Here is a 22,849-nt window from a genome sequence, read left to right as displayed (position 1 = left end):
GAACTGTCTTAATATGCAATTTCAAAAGCAGAATTAAATTCAGATCCAAAAATAATTTAAAAAAAAGTTTCAGAATAAAAACAAAAAATTCAGGTTGCTCAAATTCCATTGGTCAAATTCAGATCTAAAAATTCAAATAGAAAAAAATTCAAATCAAACATCAGTCAAGTTGAAATAATTTGCGTTATAGCATTTTCAGTGTCTGTTAAAATTCAAATACGTACGTCTCTTATTTGCTTCCATATGTCTCACATATTGCAAATAAGAAAAGCAAAGGAAACAGTCTGAATAAGAAATGTACCACCTTTATTATCCAATCCACACATTCCCATTCAATACAAAGCCAAAGCAACGTATATAAACAGTGAGTCTGAAAAATATCCAAAAATATTAAACAATAACTGTCAGTTTAAGACAAACGCACTGATTCTGTCTCAGTATTCAAAACATCATCTCACATTCAACACACAGTAGCAAAGAGGGAAAGCTTTGTGTACATCCATCATGATCATTTCTTTTTAACAGTCGGATATGAAATATCAGTATCATACGTACACGTACACGCACGCACACACACACACACACACACGTATATATTACTAAATACAGGAGAATCAAAAAAAAATAAACGGACCTAAATGAACGGTGAAAACCTGACGTTAATTTAATGTTAATTAACTAAATGTTACCGTGTTAGTCAAAGGGCGGGAGTGTGTATGGATCATATATATATATATATAGCTCATGGATGAAATCAAATTAAAATCTAAATAATCTTTACAGGTTAAATACTAAGATTTTTCAGCTCGTGCAAGTCTTTAAGGCGACGTTGTGATAAGCCACAGACAGTTCCATGTTCTATGATCTAAAGCATGTTAGATGGTAAAATTGAAATCTGCACAGTTATTCTCTGGAAAAGTGGAAGTTTAAAAAAAAAAAAAAAAAAGGTTTTACCCAAAAAAAAAAGCGCCTTCACAACAGATCTATGTGTTTATTAGTTGATTCCTTCATACACACTTCAGAGACAACAGCAACAATGAACCGTCATTACACTGAAAGCAACAGTCACGGATGATGGGTCATGGGATTGTCCCATCTGGTGAGCAGGTTAGTTGGAGTATGTTGGGAGCTGCTGCTGCTCAGCTGATTACTGAGGAAATGAACAGGAATACCCATGTTGTGATATGAATGGAGTGAACCAGGAGAGCAGTAATATACAATAGATTCCCATATTGGCTTTGACCAGTGACAATGATCGTACTCTACAAAACGCGAATTGGCAATTTTGAAAGGTCATCAACTTTTCCCTTCAGCAGTCCAATTTTTAAGGCACATTTTTTTGGAGTGTACATTATTTCAATCTGTCAATTCTCCGGCTTTGAATGGTCCTGGGTGTAGTTTGAGGTGTAGAAAAACTCAAATATGGTTTTAAACACGTCGAACAATATCAAAGAAAGAAAGAAAGAAAGATGAACCTGATCCCACCGGTCTCCCCCCTCCAAGGATACCAGGTGAATTATAATAATCGGTTACACTTTACTTGAAGGGATCTACATAAGAGTGACATGACACCGTCATGAACGCGTCATAAACATTATAAACAAGTCAACGTTTATGACATAACGCTTCGGTCATTGTCAATCGGTTTTTATCATGACAAGTTAGGGTTAGGGTTCATGTGTCATGACAGTGTCATGTCACTCTTATGTAGATCCCTTCAAGTAAAGTGTTACCTAATAATCCTTCAACTCAGTGGTCTTCACTATATCTTTCATGAGCGCTACACTGATAGGACAAAGTCAACAGGAGAGCCACTTGAACAGCCAAGTATCAAAAGTTACTGTACATCCAGTCAGAAATACCATGTCCGCTTATCAATCTGTCATCCCTAAACATACAATATGCCATTTGTTTCTACATTAGCCCATCATGTATCTAACCATCCAAGAGCACATTCGGTGTTAAGAGCTGGAAAGTCCTCTCAAACTGGCAAGGGACGGAAGGGCAGAGCAAGATTAAATATCTTTTTTAGACTATATTTCCATCTTGTAATGCCACTGTTTTGGGTATTTGTTTAAAAAAAAAAAAAAAATGTATTTGTAATAGAGCAGACCCTGCTTGTTTTGAATGTTTTTATGAAATATCTGTATTGACTGCATGCGAGCCACAAATTAAAGCTAGGCGAGCTGTGCAATGAGTAACACTGCTTTAACCAATCAGGGAAGAGATCAAACAAAAGCTTTCTTTTTAAGAACTATTTTTCAGTTAAGAAGCACAAGTCATTTATTCAGAATGGAAGTTTTTTTTTGGCCTCTCTTTTAGAGAAATGCATTTTTTTCTGTTTAATACAAAAAGCCACAAAGTCACTTAAAACATGGCGGAACATCACTCGGAGCATTTGCCACATAATTAAATACAACATTTGGTTGGTTGATTTGATTTCCGTGTTTCGTTATCATCGCAGCCCCTTTTTTCAAACCTCGACACGAAAGCACACCTCGACATACTGGATCTTACTGGATGTGCGGAGTGAGTTTTTTGTGTTCACAGTGGATTTATTTCAACAGTTGCACAAGATTGGAGTTTGAACAAAAAAACAACAACCTGAAAACACTCAAAACGCTTTTCAGCGACACGTACGTCAAACCAATCGATCCCTTATCTGCTCTAATATTCAGCCATTCACGGCAACACACACGCGCGTCCATGTGAACATGAACTGATTTCGGTCATTACATCTCATTCTTCTGGAGCTCAAAAGACAGAAACAACTTCACTTGTTTCAATACATGTTGACACAAACTGTCATCGTGATAGAAATGAGAAGCAATTTCAAATGTTCACTTTCAAAAAAAAAAAAAAAAGATTTATTTTGCTTCAGAAAACCAAGGTGAAAAAAACGCTGTACACTAAACTCATTCCATTGTCGAATAAAGGATTGAGAAGATTGGTCGAAGGAGATTTTTTTTTCCAGAGTGCTGCTAGCAACGCTCAGTTCTATAAGGCTGAAAGGTATCATCACTGGCGCTTTGACAGCGGTTAACAGTATGTGATGTGTGATGCTTTCGTATTGTTTTTTGTTTTTTTTGCAAAGTAGAAGGTACATGTTCTGCAATAGCTTGGAGGGAATGACTATGCCATAACACACAAGTATTAACATCGAGTCTTTTTAAATAATGTAAACATTTACATCTTATTTGAGGTCAGAGCATTGATCCTCTTTATATATATATATATATATATATATATATATATATATATATATATATATATATATATAAAAAACACAGAACAAACATTACTGGAGCATCGTCCGGATGTTCTTCGGAGTGGACTCGTCGTTCAGGTGTTTTGTGGTGAATCTGAGGCGATACAAACATTACGGTGTGTGTTAGTGGGACTCTGCACAATGAAAAGAACAAGATCAGACTGCCCTAATCTCTTCTTGCACTACATTAGAGCCCTGTGCACATGCTACAGGAAGTCAATTTGAAGTCTAGTCAGTGTGATGTATAGTCTGGATGCCAGCTGAACTTAGCCCCCCCACAACATTTGAGGTCGGGAAGTTTGGTCTGGACTTGATCCGTTGTGGAGCAACTATGCTCGAACCAGAGCTGTTCGGACCAATCAAATTGTCAGGGCGGGCTTTATACGACGATGGACAGATGATCAACAGTTAAAAAAAAAAAAAAGAATTCTGGGCCAAAATTTTAAATTAGAATAGAACAGTTTTTTCAACGTTTTTGTCCCTTTTATCCAAGTTTTTTTTGTCACATTTCCCGATTCTTTCTGCGCCTTTTGCCGTTTTTGTCATTTTTTTCCTGACATTTTTGTCACTTTTTTCAACGTTCTTTTATAAAAAAAATGTCTTCAAATGCTATAAAATTGAATAAAACTAAAAATTCAATGAAAGTAGTGAAGAGATCAGTTATTTTACTGTGCTTGGTATATCCAGCAATCATGTAACGTTGGAAGCAGCAAAAAGTGAACCGCAGTCAAAGCCTTTTTCTTTCTATAAAAGTAGTTTATTCCTTCTTGTCTGAATATAAAAGCAGTAATCCATAATGGACATATGCACATTGATCGATCTTTTGATCAGTGCATCTGCGACTCGGAGTTTACCCCCAAAAATTCGTAAAGGGGAACTAGGCTTTTGTAATTCTATTGAAGCTGCCAGTGGCCAAAAGGTTGTGATAATGTCTACATTTTTTTGACACAGTAATACGGTAAAAAAAGAAAATATTGGTATACGTTTTTTCCTCAGAACTATCTTGTCAAACTGATACACATGGAACACATTAGTGGAATACATTAGAAAATACATTGACTGAAATACACAGCTTTCCATAACTTCCCTGGGCAGAAGGACTATAATGTGTTTTTCAGACTAGTGGATGGGACTGCTGGCCAGTATCTGTACTGTCAATATCAGTATCTGATCTTTAATGAAAGTCAAACAGTGACAAACTGACACAGAAATACAACCCCCCCATACAATGCAAAGTGAACCTACTTGAGGGCATTCAGGAGGCCTTCCACGTTGTCTGCCGGCTGGTCCTTGAGAACCTTTATGCAGCCTTTCATCTGAGGAGACACCAACAGAGCTGCATCACCAAACAGATCCATGCTGTTACATAAGAGCTTTACTTTTTGTAGACAGAGCCCCTGCGATCGGTTTTTTGTGTCAGTTAGACTCTCTGTTACCGCCCAGAAACGTCCCGCACTCGCCAAAGAAAAAAGAAAAGAGGAAACACAGGCAGAGGGCCTCTGCAGATACAGACACCACCACACACTGCTAGTCATTAGTGACCAGACGGAGAGGGATTCTTTTTGTATTAGTCTGAACATTGTTTTTAGGAGAAAGCACTGCAAATGATATCTTTAGATCGTGTAAAGATATAAAGTGTGTGTGTGTGTGTGTCTTACGTCTATCTTGGAGGACTTGTTGAAGGCGCCGTTGGGGTGGACGTGGTCATAAAGAATGATGACTCCGACCATGACCCTCATGCAAAACAAGAGCGTGTCCTCGCTGCTGAAACGACTCGAATATTCCCTAAACACACGGGGAGAGAGAGAGAGAGAGAGAGAAATGAGAACCATTTGTCTTTAGTAAGAAGAAACTGCCTGAACTTTAAATAATCAGTATTGACACTTTGGGAATATGATTTGTTAGTGTGCAATTGGACGAATCCATGTGCGCCATGAGACTGAGTGAATGACTGTGACCTGAATGCTTTTAACCAATCAAGGTTTCCGTGTGTGTGTGTGTGTGTGTGTGTGTGTGCAAGCATCATGACTCACGGTGTCTCCAGCATGACTTTACAGACGCTGGCCATGGTGCTCAGACAGTCTGTCGTGTTCTCCAGCGGAAGAGTCTTGTTCTACAAGTTAGATCAGGTGTTCAGCATTTGAACATTTGTATAGTTGGACTTTGTCATCCAAGTATTCAGAGAGCAGCACTACTGTAAGAGCTGTGTTAGAGCCACAGCATGACGGCAACGGATGCAACAAATGTTGGTTTCTCTTCAATTATTAAACGAGACATATCATGCTCATTTTCAGGTTCATACTTGTATTCTGGGATTCTACTAGAATACCTGCTCTAATGTTAAAAAAAACCCAACATGCATTGTTTTCTCATACTGGGCGTGTCTGAATATACGTGTATGTCTGAAACGCTCCGTTTTAGGGCCTGTCTATTTAAGCCCCCCCCCGTAAAACCCAGTCTGCTTACATTGGCTTGCGAGAAAAATATGGCGCACCTTTGCAAAGGTAGTTCTCGACTCAAGCGGGTGGGTGGAGATACTCAAATGATATGATGATGATTATTCTACTGAGCCTGCATGTGACACAATCTGAATGGCTTGTTGAATCCCGTGTGTTCTGATCTAAGCAGTCCACAAACAACTGACTGGTCTTATTTCACCGTTTTGTGGTTTTGGAAGGCACTCCAGATAGCCAAATGTATGCGCACAAGCACTGAAAAGGTGAGTTGCTTCAAAATATGTTTCCTTTAAGTGGGAGATGAGATTTGCTGAGTTAGAAAACGGCGACTGTGGGGCGAGTTCGTTGCTCTCGCTCAGCGTCAGCCCTCTCACCTCTGTCACAAAGTTTGTGGTCGCGTTGCTCAGTGTCTTCAGCATGGGTGTGGCTTCGGCGTAGAACAGAGACATCCTGTTGGCCATCTCGTTGTTGACTTCCTTCTCAATGTCCAACTGTAGGCGCGCAAACGATCAACACAGACAAACAGGAGGGTCAGGTGGGAGGCTTCATTCTGTCCCAGGTTTTTTTTTTTTTGATTTTCCAATGCACCAGCATCTCCCTCATATTTATTGTATTGTACAGAGTAGTAATAACCAGGTTGCGATTTATGATTAAAAAAGCAGCAATACCATGGATACAGTGCCAGGCATGCCAAACACTTAATTATGCAATAATCAATGGAATTTTTTTATTTAACCTTTTTTTAAACCAGGAAATACTCCCATTGAGATCCAGAATCTCTTTTACAAGGGAGTCATGGCCAAGGCAGCAGCATCAAAGTTTCAACATACAGCAACAAACAGCAAACAACAGACTTAATACGAAACAGAAAAGTGACATTAATAAACACTAAGAATATCAGAAGTCTGTAACAGGACATGTGCATTCAGTGGTCAGCAAATCCTTTATCCTATTTTTAAAAACAGGGTTCATACGCATCTTTTCCATGACTATGTTTTCCTGAAAATGTCAGTCGACATTATACAATAAGAATACAAATCTGTGTTAAGGTTTTCCCCTTAGAGGTTTAACGATAAAATGAATGACAATGTATGTGGTTCATAGTGGGATTCGTAAGATCGTGCCCCGAACAGAACGTTGAGGTTAGGACGACGTGAAATACATGTATTAATCACGTATTATTACGCTGTGTTAAAACTAAATTCCATGACTTTTCCAAAACTTTCTGGGTCTTTTTATGTTTCCATAACCTTTCCAGGCCTGGAATTTGCAGTTTTCAAATTCCATAACTTTTCCAGTTTTCTTCAAAACGTATGAACCCTGTAAAAAATCTTCCATGCTAATAAAATAATCTGGATTAAGGTGACTTTGTAGCTCACACCAAGGTGACGGAGCAACAACTTTAAAAGCACTTTCACCAAACACAGTACGGGTTCGAGGAATGACGTACGTGTGTCCGTGTGACCGAAGGGTGCAGCTACCGACAGCTTTAGGCGTCAGTAGAGAACATAAATAAGAAGGCAGCCAGTGCAACACGGCCTCAGAAAGAGAAATATACTAGTGCTCCATTCTACGGTTGTATAAAGAAGACAAACCGACTTGCAATGATGTGTGCCGAAACCCGAGAAAGTAGAAAACAAAGCGCTTTCAAGCCAGAGTAGCTGACAACGCTAGGCAGACGGCAAAGAAACGGTGGGGACGGTGTGGGACGCGCCGCAAAATCTACGATCAACGATCCCTTAAGATGGTTTCCTCTTGTATGTGGATTTGAAAACCCCCAGAATAAAAATGGCTGTCAGCCTAGTGCCAGCTAAGGTAGATCTAAATAGATAACAGCTTCTGGACAACTCACATTCATGTTGTTTATCCGGTTCCGACTGATGGTTCTTCTGTAGTAGCTGAAGTCATTCTGGATTGCAGGAATTCTCATCTGAAGGGACACACAAAGAAAACTGTCAGAGCTCGGACAAAAACACATTTAGCACCACTTAATAAACAGTAAAAAAAATAAAAAATAAATAAAGTGTAAGGGTGTGGCACTGAATGGAGTAATGAGGGAAGAGTGACTGAAGCACAGTGTTTCCAGCAGACCTTGAGCTCATCGAAGCGCAGAGTGAAGTGGAGGATCTCAGCAAACTGTTTGGCCAGCGCCTGCTCTCTCTCCAGGTGCTGAGTGGGCGTGAAGGGCGCACAGGTCAGGCACTCCAACAAGTTCTGCAGAGCCTCCTCTACACACACACACACACACACACACACACACACACACACACACACACACACACACACACACACACACACACACACACACACACACACACACACACACAGAGATGAGATTACAAGACGAAAGATGAGAGAAGATAAGGACATTTTGTTCTACACTGTAACCATACCTAGTCTGAGAGAGAAACTGTAGAACTTCTTGAGTTTGATGACCAGCGGGCAGACTGAGTTCCAGGCTCGCTCCTGCAGCGTGAAGTCACTGGGGTTTTGAATGGCCTGGAAGGGAGAAAAAAAACAGCACAAAACATCAGAAAAACTCCATGATTAATAAATAGTCCATTAGGGCCGTCGTGATCACAGACATCATGCACCAGGGGCACCGCAAATACTGTATGCTGTGGAGAAGATTGAACTAGTCTGTTCTGTGTTTCAGCAAAACTTAATGTCAATTCAGCCTTTCATCACATTTCACGTGTGTGTTGTATGGTCCCGGGTGTTGTTGACGAGAAAGAACAGAACACTTTTCTTATATTATTCACGTAGGACAAGACATGTAAAGTCTTTCTTGTGTGGGGTTGATGCATAGACTGTATAAGTGAAGCCAAAACGTATAGATTGCTGCCCCTGCCTCCGCCCCCCCCCCCCAGTGGCTGACTGCAGTATAGCTCATAAACCCCACACCCTATGTCAGCGGATGGGACATGGACCAAACTAAAAAAATAGCACCGCCCGATCACTAGTGATGGTCAAATGAGACTTCGCCAACCACTGTCTTTATTTTTTGAGCTCACTAGATGGCGCTCTCTGTTCAACAAAGGGTTGAAAACACACTGAATTGCCATTCCTTTAACCTTTTTCTTTGAACAGAGAGCCCATCTAGTGAGCTCAGAAAATAAAGAGTGGTTCGCGAAGCTTCATTTTGACCATCGCTAGCGATCACTACTGCGCAGACCCTGGTTTCAAAATGACAGTGGGAGGAAGTGGAGACGCAATCGTCTATCTTTATATACTGTCTGTGGGTTGAAGTAGTTAGTTTTGTGTGTGTGTGTGTGCGCGTGTGTTCGTTCCCTACATCTCTGATCTCCTGGCCTGCTCCTTTGTACGCCTGCAGGCCAGTCAGGATGTTCTCAGAGTCCTGGAGGACTGAGTTCACCTGGTTCCACACCTCACGCTCTCCTTCTGTCGGCTGGGCATCTAACACACACACACACACACACACACACACACAGTTAGCTGAGTTACTGTAGCAGTCAATACAATACAAACACATTTCAAAGCTGATCATTCTTGCCTTTTCACATCAAGAGTCAATTTGCGACCGTTTTGTAATGTTAGGAGAAACGGTAACTTGATGTGAAAGGGCTTTAGTAAAAATAACAGTGTTTTTAATCCTAATGGAACACTCTGGGGGAAGATGGGCATGTGTGCTGAGTGGTTTTGTCTCTAAAAAGCAACTCACAAGTTTGTTCATTGTGATGAGGAGTACAAAAGCAATCAGCACAATGAACGGTGTCAAAGCTAAAAGCGCTATTTCACTTCAGTAAACACTTTCAGCTTTTAGCACATACAGACTATACACGAGTCCACACACAGTCAGTATGACTGATGCCTTTAATTTGAAATACAAACTCCAAACATGCGTTTACTTACTACACTCATAAGACTGGAGTTGTCCATGAAAGAGTGAAAGCACTCAACTGTAGACCGAATGGCTCCCCACCAGATTGATAATCAAGTATCCATAATGGATCTACTACACTGGAGCCGGGTGCATTTACTGCATCCTGCCTCACGCTCAAAGAAGTCACGCTTCTCTGTTGACAGCAAAAAAATGAAACAAAAGAAATCTGGATTTCGGAGTGCATTTCAAGGCAGCCATATCTGGAGTTTTGACTGTAAAAGAACTAGCATGGAGGTACACAGTATGTGCTGAAACCCGTTAGGTGTTCTACTACAGTGAAATGTTTACAGGGCAGTCTGATCCAAAGCATTCTAAAGCAAGCTCTTGGACAGACATGGGAGCTACAGTAGAACCTGGTTAATGAGACGTGCAAAAAAAAATTAAAGTCTGGATCACAATTCTCATGGCATTTTTACGGCAAAAAAAATAAAAAAAAAATAGATTGACTTCATTGTGTCTGAATATAGGAAGTCTATAATTGAAATAAACTGAATTCTACTGCACTCTGCCATGCCTGCAACCTACAGACAAGCAGGCGGTTTTGTTTTAATTTCCTGTGTGTGTATATATATATATATCTCTCTCATTAGCTTGGTTTGCTTCAGTATTCAGGACATATTTTAATATTGTGGGAGTCCATGTAAGGTCTAAAAATACAATCACAGGGTTTCTGCAGGAAAGTACAGATTCTTAAGTAACACGCTTTAGCTATCATGCCCACAGAAAGAAGAACAGCTCTAAATATAAATATAGAGCGTCGGTGACATCAAAACTCGGTCTGGGCTCTGTTGTGCATTTTAAAACCCCTCCACTCCTGTCATTTCCTCTTTGCTGAATAAACAAAGCCTGAGGTTGGCTGAAATGCAACTGTGGAGGCTTTTTGTGTTTTTTTCTGTAGGAGGTTTTTAAAAAAAAAAAAAAAAGCCAAAGCAGATTTATTATCGTTGTTTTAGAATGAACTAATTTGTCTACTTTTATGCAAACATGAGGAAGCGCCAACACTGATTGTATAATGAAAAGGGTGACTACAGATAACAGGACTACGCAGGAAGAGAAACGAGGCAAAACACGGTTTAATACAGTATAAAAATGGACCTGATAATATTGTGTTAGTGATTACATTATGTCACATATACGCATGAATGAAATGTGTCTCACTATAAGTGCACATACGGGGGCATGCATGCAGATAAGTTAGTAAAAGCAGACAGAAAAAAAAAAAAGGTCAAGGGTCAGCTCCATTCTTCTTCAACTTGGCATGGATTGAATGGATTTCAGAAGCAGACTGAAATCAATCATGAATTATAATATATGCATTACAAAGGAGGAAGGTTGAAAATTCAACAGTTGAATAGGCTGAACCCTGACCAGAGAGCTTAAAGGAGAAATTAATTAGGGATATGGATATGGGGGGGGGGGGGGAGACAGATATAAGCTGTGCTCACTTTCAAAATCAAGGAAAAAGTTTGGCCCCTGTTCAAGCTCTGTGCAAGTGAGCACTTTTAACAGATTCCCCATTTGGTTTCTGCAAGAGAGAAAGAAGAAAGAAAGAAAGAGGAAGGAAGGAAGGAAGGAAGAAAAAGTGTGTTATTAAGAAGTCATCAAGAAGTTATTTGACCAAAGACGTGAGAAATGGCAGATCGAAGCTGAAAGAGCAGGAGGTCATGACCGAGTGAAAGAAAAAAAGGAAAGGAAGAGAGGAGCATGAGCAGACTCGGTCGGGGCTCGGTGATTCGGAGCAGAGACCTTCTGACAGAAAGGAAACGGCTGAGCTGGCTACAACTCCCCCCCCCTCTCTTTCTCCATCCACCTTTTCTCCCCTTGTTCCACTCCTCCGCCAGACTTACTTTCAAAGTCCAGGAAAAAGTGTGGATAGTTCTCTATATCCCTTGTTAGGACTTTTAGCAGGTTACCCATTCCAGCAAACCTGATGGTCAGAATACAGTAGTGAAAAACAGACATAAAAAAAAAAAACAGACATGAATACATATATATGTTTGTAGAAGATACATTACATGTGCAGTTAACTGTGTACTTGATATAAACAGAGACATTTATCCAAGTAGGACTCCTACCCAACACAGGTTGTTTCCATTTGTTCCGACTGATAACATTTTCTAATTGAACAGTTGCTATTGTAGCTCAGTTTATTGGAGCTAATCTTGATGTGTGTGTGTGTGTGTGTGTGTGTGTGTGTGTGTATGTTTCTGACCCTACGTGCAGACATTTGTAGCAAAGCAAACCACAAGCCAGCGCATTGGACTGGCACCAAATTCTTCACTAGTATTTCAAGGTTTTTTTTTTGCTTCATGCAGCCTGAGATTGGCTACCTGAATCATTGCAAGGCAACGCAATTAATTAATTAATTCAACATGGAAAAACAAATTACAGCCGTTTCTGACCTTTTTTGGTCGATGCCAGGAGTGTTTTTGTTGGGTTAATTTAAAATGAATCCAAAGCCAAATATATATAGCTACACATGGTTGTCATCAACAGATTCAAGCAGTCAGATTTGTATGAACTCCTCTTTTAAATTTGTAGCTCCTCTTAAAAAGACACTTCCTGTATGTAGCGGAGTGTAAAACACAGCAGAGCAGCTCCACTGGAGCAGTTGGGGTCAAGGGCACCTCAGTGGTGGTAATGAGAGAGGGACAGCTGCTCTTTCACTTTCCCCACCCAGATTTTATCCCGTCGGTCTGGGGATTCAACCAGCGACCTACCGGTCACAGGCTCCCTTCTTCAACCCCTAGGCCACTACTGCCACATTTCACAGACATTAAAGAACATTTTGTGTGTATTTATAAGCATGCACGTACAGACTGCAAGAATTTAGTCAAAAAAGTACTTCGCCTTCACATTGTGCGCGTGTTTATGTGTGTGTGTGTGTGTCTCCTGGTCAGTAAAGAGTTTGAGAAAGCAAAAATGTGGTGGACAAAACTGCTGAGGTTCTGAACTCATCTCTCTCTCTGGCCTTTCTAAACGTGGCCAAACACAGGGATGTAGTCCTAAATGGCAGTTACACTCTATAAAAGAGTTTATTGGACGCAAGAGGCAGTAGGTAGGTAGCAATTTCCAGGGGAAAAGCCTACCTCCTCCGCCATGGAGGGTGGTCACACACTCTGTAATCACAGCAGGCCTTAACTTACAGCAGCAGAATATATGGCCATGGTCGCAGTAAAACGCCACAGCTCATCATGGGGATGCTAATGGGAACAGTACAACCCGACTGGGTTCAAATGATTTTTGTTATGTTCATGTCGGGTGGGAAACAAAAGTATTCTGATGGCCATTTAAAAAAATTTAAATAAAGACGCACTCTAAAAACGGACTTAAAGTCTTTAACAGGGCTGCACAATATGAGGGAAATGCGCGTTAAAGCTGTTGAATATTGCAATAACGATATTACTTTGCGATAAACAGAGTAAGTGTATTCAGTTCTGCTGCTCTAAGTATTATTTTTTTTTTTTTTTTGGGGCGTTTTAGGCCTTTATTTATATAGGACAGCTGAAGACATGAAAGGGAAGAGAGGGGGGAATGACATGCAGCAAAGGGCCGCAGGGCAGAGTCGAACCTGCGGCCGCTGCGTCGAGGAGTAAACCTCTATATATGGGCGCCTGCTCTACCAGGTGAGCTACCCAGGCGCCCTGCTCTCAGTGTTCTGCTAAAATACAACAAACTGCTTGTTGTATTTAAAACAAATGAAAGGGAATCATTTCCAACATTCTTTTATGGACCCAACTGAACATTGAATTGGCACCACTAAAAAAATTGATTGGCGGTTACATTTTAAGGTGCAGTTTTCTACTGATATTTTCTTTTAACTAACTAACTACCAAATCTTGTGTCTTTCGCGATATGTGGCAGCCTTTTCGCGATGCGTTTATTGCGCTAGTTGATACTGCAGTGACGATAAAAAAAACAACAACAACTATATATTGTGCAGCCCTAGTCTTTACATACATCTGTCGTTTAGAGTCGGTCTATTAAAAAGGACATCAAGTTGCAGATTCATACTGTGAGAAGAAACTAAAAAGGCACACAGTTGTTTCTTTTTACACACGCTGAGATCAACCTCTCTTGGACTTAACAAGCCAAAGTGTGAGGCGACAACAGAAGAGACTCTGTGCTGCAGCGTGCACATGATAATCACACTGCATTTCTCCACACAGCCTCCAGCAAGCTGTCGACTATTTCTAATCGTGGCATTCATTCCTCTTGTTGCACTCCTCATCTACAATGACAGATTTGATTCCGGAGAAATTAGAACTCTTATAAGGTCTCCGTCTGATGATGAATTCCATGCAGTCGTGATTGAATCTGGGGTTTAAACACGAGGTTGTACCAGAAGGGGGCAGTGCTGCTTCACGTTACATTTCGCTACCGGGGATTCAAGTTGGCGTGATATCGTGTCGGTGCATGTGCTGCAGTAGTCTACAGCATTCATTATCTAGATCGACTCTGACCCGCAGCTAAGTTCCTCAGCAGACTCCCCTGCCTTTATCCGCAGCCAAACTCTGCTTCTGCTACCCTCAGGTATCACTTCACCGCTAAAACAAACCAGTTCTATCACAGGCAAGTTTCCAAAATACTTCTCAGCAACATCAAAAAGGGAGGGTTTCCTCACACCATGTGACAATTAAAAAGATCCAGTGACAACCAATACAGCTCTTGATTTGACATGCCTTTTCATTCAAAGCAAAGAGTAGGAAAAAAAAAACCATCCTATTCAAGCTTTTAAGAGATGCCTTAAGGAAAAGTATGCACATACTGTTACACTGTTGGAAATCATTAATGTATAATTTCCTACACAGCACCACAATTGTTTTTAACAACCTCCAGAGAGCAAATTTATGATTTTGAGTCATAGGTAGGGGTGGGTGTGTGTGTGTGTGTGTGTGTGTGTGTGTGTGTGTGTGTGTGTGTGTGTGTGTGTGTGTGTGTGTTTTAACATAGCTAGCGAGCTGATTACTTTGTGAACACTGGGGAGTGTCCGTGATTGCGGTGATGTCACTCAAGCTGTAGCTGCATTGCATTCTGGTATGCTAAAGGTTACAGTTCACGGAGAAAGCAATGATTCAGAGCAACACTTGGACTCGAACAAAACGGAGCCGTCTCCAGATCCCGTAAAGAGTAAGCGATAGAAAAAAATGAAGTTTCAAACGTTTGTAAGATGCATCAAGCCAAAATCCTGACCTATTGTGTATCAACCTAACACAATGATTGATTGTATACGACAAGGAGAGGTATGAGTGCAAAGCATAGACAAAAAGAACAAAGACTGGGTGTTTGTAAAGTCAGGTTTCTGCACTGCTAAGCCAATAAAACATGCCAGTGTGTATGTTTATGCATGTCCAAGCCTCACAAAATATCCTGTCACAGTTACCTTCACTAGCAGTTAAGTGCATGCTTCTGCTGTGTGGACTAGCCAGACCTTCTGGCAAGGCCAGACTACCTAGAAGTTAACTTCATTTGGCACTTATGTAATGTAATTCTGTGTAATACACAGTGTTGGGAGTAAGGCGTTTAAGTAACGCAATTACAGTAATGTATTCCTTTTTGCTGTAACGCATTACTAATTACATTTCGGTAATATTATGCATATTATTGCATTTTATGAAAGTAACTATGCCGTACTTCAATACAACTGTAAGGTACTTTTAATTGAGTATTTTCATTTTCTCCTACTTGCCTACTGTACGTTTTACTGCTCTATTTTTATAGCTTTAGTTACTTTGCATATTCATATTCATTATACAAAATATTAGGAATAATCTATGATGTATTAAAGTGGATAAAGAGGAGACTTTATTGATGCGGTGGTGAAATTCACAAGCTACCTGCCAAGTCAAACTTCCGCTGTTAATTTTGGTGAAAGTAACTCAAAAGTAGTGTTACGCATTACAATTCAGAGACAGCAATATTGTAATATAACTATTCTATACTCTCAAATGACAGTAACTAATACTCTATAATGTATTACATTTTGGAAGTAACTTGCCCAACACTGGTAATACAATGGTTTAGCAGTGATGTGTCCAGAATGGGACTACAGTTGCAGACTCAAGTCTTCAGATGGTATCTACAGTGTCAGGCATTAACCTGTGACAAGACAACCGCAGGTTGAATCCATGTTGAGTCAACCTGCATCATCATACATCCATCTCGTCCATACAGAGGGTGAGCCACTCCACATCATAAACACGTTTACCCAAGCATCAGCACAACGGGTAAGCATTTTTCTTGACTGGCACACTAGAAATTAAATTGTTGCACCTACCGAGCTTTACAGAAGCATAAGCTGCTCTCTGTCACATGAGACTGTCAGTCTGATTCCTACACAGGGAAGGAAAAACGACGTAGGGAATTTTCTTGTCTGCTTGGTTCCTCTTTCTCAGCCACTTATCTCTATGGCTTGGTCAAAGTGAAAGTGTGGAAACTTTGATTTTCCTCTTTCCCATGGTATTTACCATTAGCTGACGTGGGTTCGAATAAAGCGGAATAGCACATATAATATTAATAATAGTATAGCTTGTAAAAGGGATATTTCAATTTTGTGAAGAACGTGCTAAGGGTGCAAACCACAAACCATTTAAAAAGTACAAATCTGAGACAAAAATCGATTTCTCTTTATAATAATGCCCTTTACAAGAAGCTCCCAATTTAAAAGAAAGAAAGAAAAGACAAAAAAGAAAAAAACGGTCCCTGGAACAAGAATGACCAAATCCATAATAACCCAAAAAAATTGCCCAAATGCTGTTGAAGCAAACGTCAGATTTGCGTGACTGGGGAACATTAGAGTCTGTCAGTCAACTTGTTGGTCCTGATCAGCGACCTGCCTTTAGTTTCCTTTATGGCTGTTCTCAGTGACACAGACTGAAAGAGAAACCGTCCTCCTTTATCCTCAATTTAAACATTCCACTTGCTTCCAAAAAATGTGCTTGTGAAACCGTGCAGCATTGTGCTGTATAATTAAAGCAAACTCCAAGCACCAAAATGAGTGCCACGTTTTAATTGCCTCCCCTGCTCTCTGAAACAACCTCCGCTCAGAGAGAAATCATGCTCAGAGCAAACACCAAGCAAATGAATGGGAGTCAGCATTTTGTATTACTACAAGGCTTAATATTTGTCTCGTATATGGAAAGTGGGAAAAGGTTTGAGAAGTACAATTATCAGATGTCAATAGCACTTTCACGTCTAATATCAGAGTGTCTGTGCTATTAACCTATAACCAACAACACGGACAGAGAAGCATGAACAAATGGCAGAAAGTAGGCTTTATGTCAATCGTTAAAGAAGAAGACTGCAAATTAGCAAACATGGATGTGAAAGAAATCATGATTTAGGTGATTATTAGCCTCGCAAATGCTTAATGGGGAAGGAGAAGTTATCTAAATGACATGTCTGTCTGTTTGGGCCTATACACAACACGTTTTAGTGAGTAACGTTGAAGGTAAATAGGATTTTTGTTTGTTCACAAGAAAACTCCACAGGCCCAGGGCACCTTTAATGAACATATTTTTGCAAAAGACAAAGCAGGGCGAAAATTGTCATGCCAACAGAAAATAACTGCAGCTGTTCTCTTAAAGCTACAGTGCGTAGTTTCTGTCGCCCCCATGAGGAATTGAAAAAGTAATGACAACAACACTGTCGGTGCATCCACATGATAGTTGTATGATAGTTGCTAGTGGCCAAGGAGGACATGGAGGATTAAAAATACATTACGGGCTCTTTAGAAGAGGTATTTATCTTCGCTCAAGTTTCTGTGCGCAAAAGTCGCCGGACTACACCATTTTGTAAAGCTAGCCGTACTGAGAAATACAGAGAGAGTTGTGTGGAGCGGATAGTCTTCGTTAGCTTTGTAGCAACTCACTTGGCAACGGCTTGAATGTGACGGAAGTTCATTCATTTGGAATAGTTGCGCACTATAGCTTTTTAAAGCACATTTTAATTTGCAGATCTAAACGTGCAATTTGTTTTTTTTTCAACCCACCTGGACCTCCTTTGCCTTATTTAGGCTTCCTTTATTATCAGTAGTTTCATCAGGTACACATTATGAAAATTGCTCGAATGTTGCTTAAAGTCACAGTCATTTCACTTAGTAGACATTAAGACATTTAAAGCATGCGACGATCATTACAATTTTTACTCTTTCCGTATATAATACAGGCAATCTAACGGTCCTTTCAGTTGGCATCTGTTAGTGCAAAGTTGCATCAAACTTAAGCAGTGGGATGTGGATATCTTCTGGGCTTCTGATGTCAAAAGTTTGGGAAGCCCTTCCCCCTGCCCATATCTGAGAAATATTGACTGAAGGTTCAGTGTTTCTCTTTAACAGCCCCGAGGACAAACATTTCAACTGCCTCGCAGAGCGAAAGTTTAATACAAGTAGTGCAGGCTAATCCCCGCTGCACTGTAATCATCTAAACCACAGCATTGTTACTGGGCTGATGCGCCTCAGTGGCAGTTTAGACTGTGGTCTTACTCAAACATGACTGCCTGCACTAGCTAGCTAACTGTTTAAGGGTGTGTGTGTGTGTGTGTGTGTGTGTGTGTGTGTGTGTGTGTGTGTGTATACCTTCTCTGGTGGAAGACGCCGGCTTGCTGTCTATATCATCCGCTTTCTCTTTGTCTCTGAAACAAGACAAAAGAAGGAATTTGTGTTAAAATCAACATAGACTGAGCAGAAATAAAAACGATATTGGAAAGACAAACAATGGCACACAGCACGTGTAAAAACATGCGTGTCTGCACCCACGTGCACATACCATCTGTGCACCGGAGAGGTACAGAGAGGTATCGACTTTCCACATTAACCAACTTCACCTTTCATGCTGACAGGCTGACACATACAAGCATTCAGCAAACAAATACGGCCCTCCCCATCACAAAAAACACACTGAATTATTCAACGGTGAAATCTACACCACTGTAGCCAAAATAAAGCTGAATAAGGCTCTGTCTGCTGCATGCTCACTGGAGTATTAAATATCCTTTGACAAGCTGTGGCTGCTAATAGTCACTAGGATGCACTGTACTAGAACTCCCTGCAGGGTGAGAGCAGAAAATAAATGGATGGCTCTGTCGCATTCTCTCAAGAATGAGGGTAAGGGGAGCCCTGGTAGCTCACCTGGTTTACCAGGTTAGTTCAATTATTAGTGTTGGAGCCACTTACTGGACCAAATGTTAAAACTATTTATGGCATTAACTTGTTATCAGCTGGCAGATGTCAACTCAGTACTGGGCCTGGCCCACAAAACCTGCTGGTCTCCAAGATGTCATACCGCTGGACAATAAACAGGAGATCATTAGCATGGCAGTCAAACAAAGTAGTTTTAAATTATGGAGAGGCCTGACTGGAAAGAAAAAGAACGAAAGACGCACATATCACGATCCACTTGCTACAACTCTGAACTGACTCACAAATTCATTTTGCACATTGATGAGAAGGTTTTATTTTAATGTAATATTATGTTTTCTATGGAAAGAAAGGCAAAAGAAAAAAAAAGGAGTTAATAATCTAATAATTAGCTATACAAGACATGGGTATAAAATACAATACAAATATAGTTTGTGGATATCTTGTACTCCATCACCCAGACTACACACACTGCAAATCTTTACTAGGCTTCACTGCTGGAGACATAAGGTTAATAACAGCCCGTTGAAGCACTCCGCTTTTTCGATAGGTGCACATCAGGCTACGGCGTAGGGTCCATGTCTCTACGTATGTAGCCATGGCGTAGATTTCAGGCAGTAGCATTAATCACGCATCAAAGTCATATTTTTCCTCTCCAGTTAGCTTTTAGCACTGACTTAATGTAGGGCCCTGTGCAATCTGTGTTTAGCTTAATGAAATCCTATCAGGCTCCATTAACGCTGCCATCGGTCTGTGACTGGCCCCGGCCGGGTCCTCGTCGAAAAAAAAGACACAAAAAAAGAGTTTTTTTGTGATTGTTGCGGGCAAAAATCCTTGATTATGCGGCACGCTTTCTTAAAAAACTGCCATGGAATATGTGGGATATTTATGCAATTTTATGCGATGAAATTGCGGGAACTTGCAAAAACTGTGGTTCCATCGTGGCTTCACGGCGGGGTTTGCAGCTTTTCGATGGTGTTCACGTCGCGTAATTCCGTCACTTCATAACGTTCCCATGGCAACAGGAGAAAATGGCTGCTCTTGTGTGAAGTAAACGCAACATTTTTCAACAAGATATATGTGACTTTTATGCAACAAAAATGTGGGGATTATGAAATCATGCGCGGAAATCGGCAATTTATGCGGCGAAAGTGCGGCGTATTTGGAAAAAAAAAAAAATGCGGCCCCCGCATAAATATGCAGACTTTGGCTGATTATGCATTGAATTATGCGATCGCATTTTTCTGGAGGGACTGAAAAAGACGGGCTAAACTACTTTTCTGGGGGACACCCCGCTTTCATTTTACTATTCTTATACAGCCAGAAAAATAAGAATGTTTTCAAATGAATGCAGTTAACTAATTCATAACCAGTTAGATAAAATGCGTACACTTTCATTTTTATGTTCCTTTTCAGACAGTGACCTCCCATCATGACCAGCTATGTTTCATATTGCATTCCAGTAGAGTAAGAGCCTGATAATAGTGCCCCCTTTTCTATTTATTCAACTGAGAATCAGTTCTGAATTATGAAATATCAATCATGAGATTACCAAGGATTCCCTTCCCTTGGTGTTGTGTATGATTACCACATTTCATTACATGTTTTGTTGTGACTTGAAATGTCAAAATGCTGTGGCGTATTTAGGATGCTTCTCCGGGAACCATCACCTTATCGTGGTGGAGAGGTTTGTGTGTCCCTATGAACCTGAGGGCTGTGTTGTCTGGAGCTTTGTGCTCCTGGTAGGGTCTCCCAAGGCAAAGTGGTCTCAGGTGAGGGGCCAGACAAAGAATGGTTCAAAAATCCTATGAAACATCGAGGAAGGGATGAAGTGACCCTGCCCGGAGGAAGCCCGGGGCCCCCGTCTGGAGCCAGGCCCAGATGGAGGGCTCGTCAGCGAGCGTCTGGTGGCCGGGTTTGCCACGGAGCCCGGCCGGGCACAGCCCGAAAAAGCTACGTGGCGGACATCTCTCCATCCCATGGGCCCACCACCTGTGGGAGGAACCGCTGGGGTCGGGTGCGCTGCCACATGGGTGGCAGTGAAGGTCAGGGGCGGGTGTGGGGATACTCACAAGCCCCCGGCTGAGCGCCGCTACGTTGGAGTTTAACCCGGTGGACGAGAGGGTCGCCTCCCTACGCCTGCGGGTTGTGGGGGGGAAAACTCTGACTGTTGTTTGTGCATATGCACCAAACAAGAGTTCGGAGTATTCGGCCTTCTTGGAGACCTTGAGTGGAGTCCTGCATGGGGCTCCAGTCGGGGACTCCATAGTTCTGCTGGGGGACTTCAACGCGCACGTGGGTAATGATGGAGACACATGGAGAGGCGTGATTGGGAGGAACGGCCTCCCTGATCTAAACCAGAGTGGTTGTTTGTTGTTGGACTTCTGTGCTAGTCATGGATTGTCTATAACGAACACCATGTTCGAACATAGGGATGCTCATAAGTGTACTTGGTACCAGAGCACCCTAGGCCAAAGGTCAATGATCGATTTTATAATCATTTCATCTGATCTGAGGCCGTATGTTTTGGACACTCGGGTGAAGAGAGGGGCGGAGCTGTCAACCGATCACCATCTGGTGGTGAGTTGGGTCAGTAGGGAATGAGTCCTTACCCCAAGTGAAGGAGTTCAAGTACCTTGGGGTCTTGTTCGCGAGTGAGGGGACAATGGAGCGGGAGATTGGTCGGAGAATCGGCACAGCATGTGCGGTATTACATTCAATTTATCGCACCGTTGTGACGAAAAGAGAGCTGAGCCAGAAGGCAAAGCTCTCAATCTACCGGTCAGTTTTTGTTCCTACCCTCACCTATGGTCATGAAGGCTGGGTCATGACCGAAAGAACAAGATCCAGGGTACAAGCGGCCGAAATGGGTTTCCTCAGGAGGGTAGCTGGCGTCTCCCTTAGAGATAGGGTGAGAAGCTCAGTTATCCGTGAGGAGCTCGGAGTAGAGCCGCTGCTCCTTTGCGTCGAAAGGAGCCAGTTGAGGTGGTTCGGGCATCTGGTAAGGATGCCCCCTGGGCGCCTCCCAAGGGAGGTGTTCCAGGCACATCCAGCTGGGAGGAGGCCTCGGGGGAGACCCAGGACTAGGTGGAGGGATTATATCTCTAACCTGGCCTGGGAACGCCTCGGGATCCCCCAGTCGGAGCTGGTTAATGTGGCCCGGGAAAGGGAAGTTTGGGGTCCCCTGCTGGAGCTGCTACCCCCGCGACCCGACCCCGGATAAGCGGATGAAGATGGATGGATGGATGGTATTTAGGATTCTGAACTCAAGACAGACTGCTAGATAGAGCTTGTATGCATGCATCAATACTACATGCACTGCAACAGGAAGCATTATTTAGACATCTTACTGTGTGTTATTCTCAACAAACTGTTACAAATGACGTGTTTAATCTTCCATCTTCAGATGCAAAAGAAGTAGAAGTACAAACTAGCATGTGAGAGTGTGAAGACTGGGGCTGGGTATCGCACCACTGATTTCCCGATTTGATTTGATTCCCAAATTCAATGCCAATTTGGGATATTTCAGTTGCAAAACTCATTTTGCTTGGATATGAAAGAGATTCTACAAATGTACAAGGTTCCCTCTAACCTGGCGCCTTATTAAAAGTATCAATGTTTACCAAAGGCAGTTCGTTTATTTACATACTTTTTTTTTATTTAACAAGAACACAATAAAGTGTAACTCTACAGACTCTACAGCCAGTGAGCATTGACAGACATTTCATTCTGAATTCTTGAGGTGACAGAAGGACCCCTTTTAAAATGGCCTTTCCAGTTGTTTTTTTTTTGGGATATGGAGTGTTTTTCCATGAATTCCTTAGGTCTTCTTGTTCGATATGAGACAGATATGAATTGATATTGGATCATTCATATGAAAAATCTATTTGAATCGGAAAATCTATTATTTTTTTTTAACCCAGCCGTAACTGAGACAATCCCATCTGTCACAGTAAATAGTAGTCACCCGGCTGTGTTAACCCCACCTCGCCGCTGGAGAACCTCTACGGCAACAGAGTTAGGGAAAAATAGGTGGGATGCTGTGAATGGATGGATGGATGGATGGATGGCTCACAGGAACACTA

General features: G+C 41.5%; 1 protein-coding gene across 2 annotated transcripts in view; it reads right to left on the bottom strand.

The window, feature by feature from the left end:
* Positions 1-285: 285 nt before the first annotated feature.
* fam49a (family with sequence similarity 49 member A) overlaps positions 286-22,849 on the bottom strand; it is a 46,475-nt gene continuing 23,911 nt past the window's right edge. For both annotated transcript variants that reach the window (XM_078274197.1, XM_078274196.1), the window contains 11 exons: positions 18,204-18,259; positions 11,476-11,555; positions 9,020-9,141; positions 8,118-8,223; positions 7,816-7,952; positions 7,577-7,654; positions 6,099-6,215; positions 5,302-5,381; positions 4,927-5,053; positions 4,514-4,584; positions 286-3,362 (listed from right to left, as the gene is read on the bottom strand). In XM_078274197.1, the coding sequence (XP_078130323.1) occupies positions 3,299-3,362; positions 4,514-4,584; positions 4,927-5,053; positions 5,302-5,381; positions 6,099-6,215; positions 7,577-7,654; positions 7,816-7,952; positions 8,118-8,223; positions 9,020-9,141; positions 11,476-11,545 (972 nt within the window). In that variant the 5' untranslated portion in view covers positions 11,546-11,555; positions 18,204-18,259 and the 3' untranslated portion in view covers positions 286-3,298. The remainder of the gene's footprint in view (positions 3,363-4,513; positions 4,585-4,926; positions 5,054-5,301; positions 5,382-6,098; positions 6,216-7,576; positions 7,655-7,815; positions 7,953-8,117; positions 8,224-9,019; positions 9,142-11,475; positions 11,556-18,203; positions 18,260-22,849) is intronic.

This window comes from Sander vitreus, chromosome 18 (assembly GCF_031162955.1).
Source record: "Sander vitreus isolate 19-12246 chromosome 18, sanVit1, whole genome shotgun sequence".
NCBI lineage: Eukaryota > Metazoa > Chordata > Actinopteri > Perciformes > Percidae > Sander > Sander vitreus.
This window is presented reverse-complemented; position numbering and strand designations above follow the sequence as displayed.